This window comes from Zingiber officinale, chromosome 2B (assembly GCF_018446385.1).
Source record: "Zingiber officinale cultivar Zhangliang chromosome 2B, Zo_v1.1, whole genome shotgun sequence".
NCBI lineage: Eukaryota > Viridiplantae > Streptophyta > Magnoliopsida > Zingiberales > Zingiberaceae > Zingiber > Zingiber officinale.
In genome coordinates this window covers 79,641,981-79,652,785 of record NC_055989.1, presented here as the reverse complement: position 1 = coordinate 79,652,785, position 10,805 = coordinate 79,641,981, and the positions used below count along the sequence as shown (strand labels likewise).

Sequence of the window (10,805 nt, the reverse complement as noted above, 5' to 3'; positions counted from 1 at the left end):
TTCCGCAGGCGATCAGAGTTTAATTTAAAAGAACACATGGTAGCTAGGAAAAGGTTCAGACCTTTGTACAAAATTTTTGTACAGTGGAACCATTAGGTTTTCCGAGTAGCAACCAACAGATCTCCCCCCGGGCGGCATTGCTTCTATTCTCCTCCTCCCGAGCGGATGGTCCGCCTCGTTCGTGTGAGGCTCGGAGATGGTCATCACTCCTTGGCTGATGATGATGCTGACGCTCGAGTGATCGCCTGCTCTCCTCCCGCCGTCCGGTGCTCTGACGCCTATGTCGTCGGTCGGGGGAAGGCGATCGGCGGTGATAACTTCTAGGGACCGTTTGAGCAACCGAGGGGAATCAGCGACAATCACGGGTGTTGTGGGTTGTCGACTGATGGAAAGCACAGAACATAGGAGTCCATACCTTTCCTTTTGGCTTTGGCCGCTCGGAGGCCACATGCTGGACGACATGTGACCTTGCTTCCTGATGTAGTCGTGCTCCTTCGGCTCGGGGCCCTCTTGGTGGCTGGTGGCTGGTCGGCGGCCTTCGCTCGGTCGGCGCCGATGGTTCTGATGGCGCTTCCTTCCTTCTGACCGCCTGGGCTTCCTCTACGTTTATGTATTCGTTGGCCTTCTTTAACATATGGTCCTAGTCTCAGGGTGGCTTCCTAACGAGCGATCGGAAAAAGTCCCCGTCCATGAGCCCTTATGTGAACGCATTCATCATGGTCTCGGACGAGACCAAGGGAATATCCATCGCTACCTGATTGAAGCGCTGGATGTAGGCTCAGAGAGTCTCTCTTGGCCCTTGCTTCATGGAGAATAGACTAACGCTTGTCTTCTGATAGTGTCTGCTGCTCGCGAAGTGGTGGAGAAAAGTCGTTCAAAAGTACTTAAAACTCCGGATCGACCCGTCCAGCAACCTCTGAAACTAGCATTGTGCCGAGCCGGATAATGTAGTGAGGAAGACTCGGCATTTGACTCCATCTGTGTATTGATGAAGAGTAGCGGTGTTGTCGAACTTACCAAGATGGTCGTCCGGGTCGGTTGATCCGTTGTACTCTCCAATCGCCAGAGGAGCGTAGTGTCTCGGTAGCGGATCTTGCAGTATCGCCTCGGAGAATTGGCGGTTGATTCGCTCAGAAGACAAATCAGCTTTCGGCGCTTTGCCTTTCCTCACATCCCGAGCGGGCGCTTCATCTGACGAAGAACCTCGCTCTTGGTTTGCTTGCGCAATCTTGGAGGACGTCTGGAGCAAAGCCCGGTGGAATGGTATCGGGGCGGGCGACACCTCCCCTTGCGTGCCGGTCAGCCCTTTATTCTGTCCCCAGATGGACAGCTGTTCCGGCCGGTCTTCCTGCGCCGCTCGGCCTCCCGAGACTGATGTCGCCTGCTGTGCCAGCCGATCGGCCAACGCTCTTTGCTGCTGTTGCTCGACTATTTTTGCCGCTCGTGCTTGTATGAGCGTGTCGAGCTCCTCCTGAGTGAGCGTCACGGTGTGAAGTCGTCCAGCCTCTTCCATCTTCTCGGCTCGGATGCAGGTGTGTTCCCACAGACAGCTCCAAATTTGATCCTGTCCTAGAGTCGAGATGACGGGCGCTGGGGAGATAGCGTTCACGTCGACTGTGTTGGTTGCTACTCGGAATACCATTCTGTTTCCCCTGTACAAAAATTTGTACAAGCATAGAACTTAACCTAGCTACCCATGTGCTCTACTGAAGTTAAAATTGGATTGTAAACAATGCTTAACATTAAATTGCTCTTCAGAAGTTAAACTTGGATTGGAAACGATACTTAACATTTTTACTCCAAGTTTAACTAATGTGATCTTCCTAAGTTAAACCATATTACAAAAGTTAATTAAATATCTATTTCAAAGATTGGCTTCCAGGTTAAACTTGGTGAGGCACTAGGCCTTCTTGGTTATGTGATCATCCACCACTTGCTAGACAAAGTCTTTCAAAGAAATTGGATATTTAACTTCTTACAGTAACCCTAGGTTTAACTACAGAGACCACAATAGAAACACAAGATCGAAACGTAAAATCGAAATACAAAATCGATAGTACGAAATCGAAGCATAAAATCGCTAGCCTCTTGTGTTGGTGTTTTAGAATCCATGCAAAGAAAACTAACTAATTAATTCGAAGCGGAAACCATTAATTAGTTATACCTTTTTTGTAGCTAATGGCCTCTTGATCTTCTGTTGTATTCCTCTCCTCCTCTTGGACGTTGTGTGGGCAACAATCTACCAAGATGGAATCCACCCGAACCACTTCTTCTCCTCCAAGACCCTCGAGCCACCAAGGGATGCCAAAATAGGAAACTCCTTCTCTTCTTCTTCTCCTCCAAGTAGTCGACCACCAAGGAGATGGAACTTCTTTGATGTGCTGCCAACCTTGAGAGAAAGAAAACAAAGAGAAAGAAGAGAAGCAAGGGCCAACCACCAAGGAAAAGAAGAGGAGACGGCCAAGAGAGAGTTTCGGCCACAAGTAAAATAGAAGAGGAGGCAAGGCTTAGGTTATGTATCTCATGAGGCACGCTCTCCTTCTCTTTTATAATCCTTGGTCATGGCAAAAAAAAAAAGTTTTAAACATAATTAAAACTTCCTTATTTGTGACCTCCCTTTAAAAAAGAAAATTTTAACAACAATTAAAAGCTCTCTCTTTTAAATTTCATATTGTGCATGGTAACAAAAGGAAAGTTTTAAAATTAGTCTCTCTCTTTTAAACTTTATAGAAGGCTACAAAAAAGGAAATATTAAAATTAAAACTTCTCTTTTAAATCATGGTTACAAAAAAACGAAAAGTTTTATCAAAAATTAAAATCTCTCTTTTAAACATTATAGATAACTACAAATAAGGAAAGATTTTAACAAAATTAAAATCTCTCTTTAATCTTTTGTAGATAGCTATAAAAGAAAAGATTTTAAAAACTCTCTTTTAAAACCATGTGGATGACTATAAAAGGAAAATTTTTAACACAAAATTAAAAACTTCTTTTATTCTTCATGTGGCCGTTAAAAGGAAAGTTTTAAACAAAAATTAAAACTTCCTTTTAACTTATGTGGTCAGCCACATCTTGGACACCAAGATGTGCTTGGGGCCGGCCACCTCTTGGGCTCCAAATAATGCTTGGTCGGCCCCCTTTGCTCCAAGAAAGAATGTGTCCGGCCCATTACTTGGGTAAGAAGTGGACTTTGTGGATATAAGGATTTATAGAGGCTACAACAGGGACCGAGAGGAGAAATTAGTTTTGGTCTCCCGATGAGCTTGAGCTTCCTGTATTCGCCCCGAACATCCAACTCAAGTTCATCAATAATAACTCATACCACTAAAGAGTTATTATTGAACTACCGCACCAATCCCAAATTATATTATGGGTTCCTTCTTATCATGAGTGTGTTAGTCTCCCTGTGTTTAAGATATCGAATGTCCACTAATTAAATGTATTACTGACAACTCATTTAATTAATATCTAGCTCCAAGAGTAGTACCACTCAACTTTATTATCATGCCAAACTAAGCCCACCTGCAGGGTTTACATGATAATCCTTATGAGCTCCTCAAGGGGACATCATCAACCTAAATTACTAGGACACATTTCCTTCTATAATCAATAACACACCATATAAATAATATCATTTTCCAACTTATCGGACCTATTAATTTATCGAACTAAATCTCACCCATTGATAAATTAAAGAAATAAATACTAAGTATATGTGCTTATTATTATATCGGGATTAAGAGTACACACATCCATAATAACAGAGGTTTCGTTCTTTTATGCAGTCAGTATAAAAAGAAACAACATCAAATGGTCCTGCTCAATACACACATAGTGTACTGTTGTAATTTTATAGTTAAGATAAGCTAATACCAAATTACACTACAACCATTCTAATGGTTTGTCCCATTCCATCTTAGTTGTGAGCTACTATTTATAATTTATAAGGAACTGATATCATGATCTTCTGTGTGACACCACACACCTATAGGGCTCCCGAGAGATGCATGCACGCTTCCCAAGGCATGCCTGGAAAGGATGTGTCAGAAAAGCGTGTCTGACGTCATACCTTAACAGCCCGAGCATATCCCTGTCGCGGCAATGGAAGATTCCACCGTACGATTCTCTGTCTGACCATGCCGCCTGTCGATGACACTGGTCCCTAGGAAGATATTCTCAACTGCTCCTTTTGTTCGTTGTTGGGCCGAGCGGGAGAGTCGCTCGGCCAGTCCGTTGTCTGGGTGATATCGTGGACGGGTCGAGCGTCCGCTCGGCCAATGGTCTACTGTTCGGCTCTATCCTGTCGAGCGAGGGAGTCCTGCCTGCTTGGTCGAAGTTAGGGGTGTCAAAAATGAACCCGACCCGACGACCCAACCCGAGTCGACCCGAAAAAAAATCTGGTTCGGGTTGGACATTTTCGGGTTCGGGTTGGAGGGTTGGAGAGTAAAAAAATTTCGGGTTGGGTCGGGTCGGGTTCGAGTTGACCCGGGTTGACTTAAATATAGGATTTTGTGGGTTTTTTTTGGGTTAAATTAAATTTTATTTTAAAAATTTAGATGTTTTTATGTATATTAATATCATGTTTGTATGATAATGATGGAGTATTGAGATAAAAGTGAAGAATTATAAGAAAAATAACCCAAAAAAGTCGTTTTGAATCGGATTTTCGGGTTATATGGGTCGGGTTCGGGTTGATGGGGTTGGTCGGGTTCGGGTTGAGGTGTTTTGGGTTGAACTCGGGTTCGGGTCGGGTTCGGGTTGGGTTAAAAAAAAAAAAAACTTAACCCGACCCAACCCGATCCACCCGAATTGACACCCCTAGTCGGAGTTGCGCCCACCGTTTAACCGAGCGAGACGGTCGCTCGGCCCTCGTCCTTCCATGCTTGGGCTTTTTGAGCGTCGAAAGCTCGATATTTGGCCGAGCTGTCGAAATATCGGATCGGCTACTCTTCATGCCGACCGGAAAGGTGGTTCGCCCAATCTGACAAATGCCCAAGACGTTGAACACTTTAATTATGACCCTCCACATGACAATGACCTTCTACAAGACGGGCCCACCCTTACCACCGGATCAACCTCCATTCCTCATCCAGATGCAATGCAAAGGGAAAGAACAGGCAATTGAAATTGCCGAGTATGATTTTGTAAAATAAACGTCATACAAATGATTATTCCTTTTCAACAAGGACAAAAGATGAAAAATCATGTTGTATTGTTTGGTTATCCCTACGGATAAAATTTCAACAAAATGGGCACCTATTTCTTAAAGAAATAAGCTAGAACTATTTGCAAGCTACATCGATATCCTTGATGATTCTCCGACTGCAGTTTCCATTCTCCCGTACCAGTCGCTAATGTTAGTGTTCTCCACCATATCTTTGCCGGCGCTTAGGTACCGTATCGGTCTCAGAACACCAAAAACAGCAAGGTCAGCTAAGTTAGGCTTCGCACCACCTAGTCAAAAGAAATCCACTTTAGCAGCAAGAAACCAAGAAAACTAAAGGAATTTAAACTGAGGAAGGGATACCAAGAAAATCTCTGCCCCCGAGAGCCGCTGTCCATGTTTGTGCAGCTTCATACAATGAAGCACGTTCATCAGTGATGTTGTATTTCTTCTTCAGTTTCTTGGACACCATGTACATGATTGCCGCTCCAGCATACTTCACAGTCAATCTCTCTGTAAAACTAAAGTTCCCTGGCACAACATCAATTTTTTATGAGGCTGAATGTCCAGCTTGAAATTGACGAACGACCCCAAAACAAGTTTCAGGCTACAAATTAATAGGCAGTCTAATACATGAGAAATGATTCAGAAAAACTACCAGTGACAAAAACAGTCATTCATCCAAAGTAGAATAGCCAAAATCATCAATATAGGATTAATTTAAAATCACGTCATTCTGACTGGAATGTCCGAGATTACTGCTCCACTCTGGGAATGTAGCATATAGTCAAGATCAGTAAAATAGTCTTAAAAGAAAGGGTTAATATAAAAACCTCATGTCAGGCCCACAGGCTCAACCACCGAGATTTACTGTTCCACTCTCACAATAAGATGCAGAACAAAGGATTTCCTCATGTGGAGCAAGGGTTCTCCCTGCTCATGATATTTCCTCAACTCGAGACAATCACTAACCAAGAGACTCTCTACACAGGGATCCGACCTCAATCCTTCCTCTGTCCATCTTTCCACCAGATAAGTGAACCTGAAAGAGGAAACCTTCCCTCGATGCTCTGCTTCAATGACCAATGGATGAACGCTGATGTTCATCTGACTCGGAATGATTGAGGCAGATAGACCAATACCCTGAGCTGGAATGCGACTTTAAAGCTTCCTTAAAAGAAAATTTCAACTATGTTTGTGCAGTAGTGATTCAACTAATATTGACACACTATTGTTACACATATAATGCTTCAAAACACTGTTGGTTTACAAGACAAACTTTTTTAGAAAGGTGAGAGCATTGCCCTAAGCATCATCTATGAACAGTCACTAAATAAGATTAGCATACCATGCTTAGCTATGTAGTCAAAAGATTCCAGCGCTTCTGAAGTAGTTCTGTATATATTTGGTGACAACATATGGACAAGGTGATCATCAACCCACCTACAAAGAGAAAAGTGCTAATAAACAAATTATGGAAAAATAATAGACTACTAAATCAAGGCTATGAAATCCTGCATGGGTTCAGGTATCAGTATATAAAATAATTTTAAAATAATCTTCCACTTTTTCTGAACATGAGAAACCATAAAAATCAGAAATGTAAAATATATATATATATATATACTTATGGCAAAAATTAATGGACAAACTATACCTAAGCCATTTGGCCTCTTCCTCATCAATGACAGAGTGCTCAGGATGCAACCTTTCATCTAAATTTTTTACAATATCTGCAAAAAAAAGAAAAGTAACATTGATTAACCTTGTAAAGATTTTTTGAATGCTAACCAACAACAAAGATACCCTCATATAACAAAATCAAGTTTTTGTTTGCAGAATTTAATAAGAAAATCAAATTAACCTGACGAATTAACCAGCTGCTCTCCATCCACAACCAGGATAGGAACCTTCTTATAATCAGACCACTTGATCTCCTTCTTACTTATAGGATTCACCTCCACAACTTTGTATGGTATGCCATGGTAATCCAAATATGCTGTAAATAGCAGCAAAGTGATATTTTAGAAGAAAAAAATATAGACACACAGCAATAGAAAGAACAATGTCATATCTAACTAAAGGTCTAGACCAGAAATCTAGGGTACAATTTAGAGTGCTTGATTAACTGAACCAAAAACAAGAAATTATGGTTGTGTGGATAAGGTTAAGATATCAGAACAATTTAGAATGATTTGCATTGTATAATACCATTTACTATTTCAGTAAATTGATTCATGGTGTTTATACTTGCATTGGAAAATAATTTACTAGAGTTATCTGAAACCAGTACATAGAATGACAGAAATATAAAGCTCATAGACAATACAGCGAATGGCAGGCTCATTCTAGACTCCACTTTAGATTAATATACTAATACCGACACAAGATCAGGCCATTTTCTCATTCTATTTACGAAAGGACTAAGACAGATTCTCACAATTTCAGTAGATTTAGAGTTCCATAAAAAACTGCGTCCCTTGCTAACAATGGCCAACTACTCGTTGAAATATTTTATGCGCAATACATGTCTAGGTGAAGCGCTCACCTTTGCCATCTCACTTATTATCCATACAAAACGACTATTGCCACGAGCAAACAACTGACTTTCCATCAAATCTACATAAACGGACACAGAAGTTGCATATGGCTCTACTGGGAATTTATAAGCAATAGACGATTTGCACCAGATCATCAGTAGGTAAGTGTTGGAGAAAAATACGCAGAAAAAAAAAGGAATTACCTTTGACCTTGTTGCAGAAAGGGCACGCCTCGTACTGGTAGAGGACGACATCCTTGGGGATCCGCTCTGGGGAGGGCGGCTCCTTGGCCTCCGCCACCGTGACTAGGGTCATCGAGAAAGACAACGCCCCTGCAAAGCCGACGGGGACGATCCTCGAGGAAACGGCAGGAGGAGGGGAAGGCCACCGTCTCGACCGGGGTAACGTCACGACATCAGAGGCAGTGGTGCAAAGGGCGGCGGTTGGCACGGTCCTCTGGGAGGCAGCGGCGGAGGATAGTGGAGTACGAGCGGCGGCGGAACGGAGGAGTGACTGAGAAACAAGGCGGTGAGCGGCCCTTCTCGTCGCCTGCATCTCGATCGATCGATCGATGAAAACTTCGAATCAATCACGAGCAGATCTCGCTTTGTTATGGCGACTGCATCGAGTCTAGGAATTAGAAAGGGTTTCCGTTCCCCCAGGGCGTAGCGCAGACGGGGCGCATGACAGCCAGGGGGTCGCGATTGAGTTGGACTGGGCCGTTTCTATTGGACCGAGCCCCTAAGCTCAATTCTCTTTTTTTTTTTTAATTATTTGATTTTTTTTTTTTAATCTCACTGATCCAATATAATTTAATTGTAACAATTTGGGCTTCCACGTCAAACTAATTTTTTTATTTATAGTAAGTAAAAAAGAAATAATTTTTAAAACATGTACTTTCTTTAAATTAAATAAATAAAATTAAAATATTTTATATTAATAAATATCACTCCTTTTCAAAAAAAAAAAAAAATCATTATCATAAACCCCTTCAACAACTTTTTTTTAATGACCTCATTATTAATTTACTTATTTTTATTTATATTTTTCACTTATCTTTTATTTATGATTTCATTTATTATATATAATTTAAATTAATATTTTAATTTAATATTAATAATTATATTAGTATTTTAAATTTTATACATTTATTTATGTAAAAATAAGAATTTCATACTGATATAGGAGTAATACATTATGTGAGCTAATGGATTGAGGGCATCAAATGGGCCAAGCAAATTGAGTGTGCCATTAAATAAGTTCAGTTAGGTTAGGTGAATCGATCAAACTAAACCAGATTAGTCGATAGACGATGAGATAATACAAGGCTAAAGACGTTTAATTTTATTTCCATTAAGTCCTTATCGATCATTTATAGCATCTCTATCCTTGATTTAGAAAACGTGTTCTTACTTATTTCACCGTCTTAACTATTTTATTCCTATCATTTTCATTTTCAATTTTTTTTTTCTTTTCCATTCTGCGGATCAAAATCGTCCGCGGTAGATTTGGACAAAAATGCCACTGTTGAGTGTTACATCCCAACAAAAGAGAAGATAGAAAAACGAGGCTATGAAACGCAACAAGCCAACAGGTTAAAGGAATGGCTGCTACACTTCCATTGCTATCCTAATTATTCTCAATCTACTTTGCCTAGATAAATAAAACAAAAATTCTCGTTCACACAATAGGAACAATTGAGGCCATCTCTAATGGAAGGTTTTTAAGAATGTTCTTTAAATAAAAAAGTTCAAGGAAAAAAAAAAAACTCTAATCATAATAGACGTAAAATTTATGATTTGTAGTTTAAGAGCAATAGTTAAATTTTAAATCTGTTTTGTTATCTCAAAATTAATAATATGACTGGGATAGGTAATTAATGATACATAAAAAATTGATAATGTAGGCAAAAAGATTACAAGGAAGTTTTTTTTTATGGAGAGACGGATAGCTTTTTATATTTTTGATGCGACATCACTAAAAAAACGCCGCTAAGGAAGGAATATTCTATTGATATTCTAATGTTAATCAAATCTAACAATAAAATAATGATAGACAGATATTTCGACAGAATACAAATTCCGTCGGAATTTCCTGATTAAAGATATATTTTTGTAGAAAATTTTACCGAATTTAAATTTCATAGGCAAAATCATTACGGATAATATCGATAGAATCATGGATTCCGTTGGAATTGTATCTATTATCAAACTCTTAATCTTGAAGTTCTTCTATTTTGTTATTTTCCTTGATTCCATGATAATTTAAACATCTGAGGGGTTCGTCGAATGACTTCCAACAAGTCTTTTATTTTAGGGACGGATCTCAAAATTAAAAGTGAATTAGGCTTTAGATGCGGAAAGGGTGGGTTCAGCACCGAAATAAAATGAGCACATCAATTCTCTTTGGCGCCAAATTATAAACTATAAATATCTATTTAAGCTTTTCTATCATATTAAAGTCTAGGATTTAAGATTTAAGGTTTAACTATCGGACAACCCTATCTGATCCTCCTTTGCACTACTACTTCCAACAAATCTATGAGAAAGTTTGGTCATTAATCTTCGATGTGGTAATAGATTTCCGGCACATCAATTATGACTCTTGATATCTTCTCCCTCCTTTTTCATTTTTGTTAGGCTTAAGAAACCAGAAACTAAAACTTTGAAAATGACTACAATTAAGATTTTATCAGGCTTTCCAATGTTAAATTCAAATTTGCATAATAATTAAAGCGCTGTACGTCTCTTAAACGATTCTGTTAATGCCAGCAAAGCACAATGAATGAACCAAAGAAACAAGAGCGCTTTGATTAACAGAATTGTTCATCATTACCATTCATTTTTGGCATTTCAAACCTCACCCAACTTCTCAGAAATCTAATCGATTCACATCAAAGTGCAGCCGGATGAGTTTGTTCATCACCTAAAACCAGCTGGGGCGGATCCAGAGGGGGGCGGCATCGGCGGTCGCCCCCCTTTGCTAGCAATGTAACCCCTAGTATTATGAGATTCCACTAGTAAAAATAGAGGATACCATCCCTTGTTCCGTATAAATCGCCCCTCTATACTTGAATTTCTGGATCTGCCACTGCTTAAAAC

The 10,805-nt window shown here is 40.0% G+C and overlaps 1 protein-coding gene across 1 annotated transcript; it reads right to left on the bottom strand.

Annotated features, from left to right (window-relative positions):
* Nucleotides 1-5,106: 5,106 nt before the first annotated feature.
* Nucleotides 5,107-8,390, bottom strand: LOC122046000 (prostaglandin E synthase 2-like). Its single transcript, XM_042606465.1, has 6 exons — nucleotides 7,908-8,390; nucleotides 7,029-7,163; nucleotides 6,822-6,897; nucleotides 6,513-6,607; nucleotides 5,528-5,695; nucleotides 5,107-5,454 (listed from the first exon to the last, which is right to left on the bottom strand). Exons 1-6 carry the CDS (start codon nucleotides 8,257-8,259, stop codon nucleotides 5,294-5,296), a joined length of 987 nt encoding a protein of 328 aa, XP_042462399.1. The 5' UTR covers nucleotides 8,260-8,390; the 3' UTR covers nucleotides 5,107-5,293.
* Between the last annotated feature and the right edge of the window lie 2,415 nt (nucleotides 8,391-10,805).

Coding starts and splice junctions, on each gene's coding strand:
- LOC122046000 (XM_042606465.1), bottom strand. CDS start 8,259: ATGCAGGCGACGAGAAGGGCCGCTCACCGCCTTGTTTCTCAGTCACTC. Junction 6,898..7,028: donor GCAGCTGGTTAATTCGTCAG/GTTAATTTGATT, acceptor TTTTTTTTGCAG/ATATTGTAAAAAATTTAGAT. Junction 5,696..6,512: donor TGACTACATAGCTAAGCATG/GTATGCTAATCT, acceptor ATGTTGTGCCAG/GGAACTTTAGTTTTACAGAG.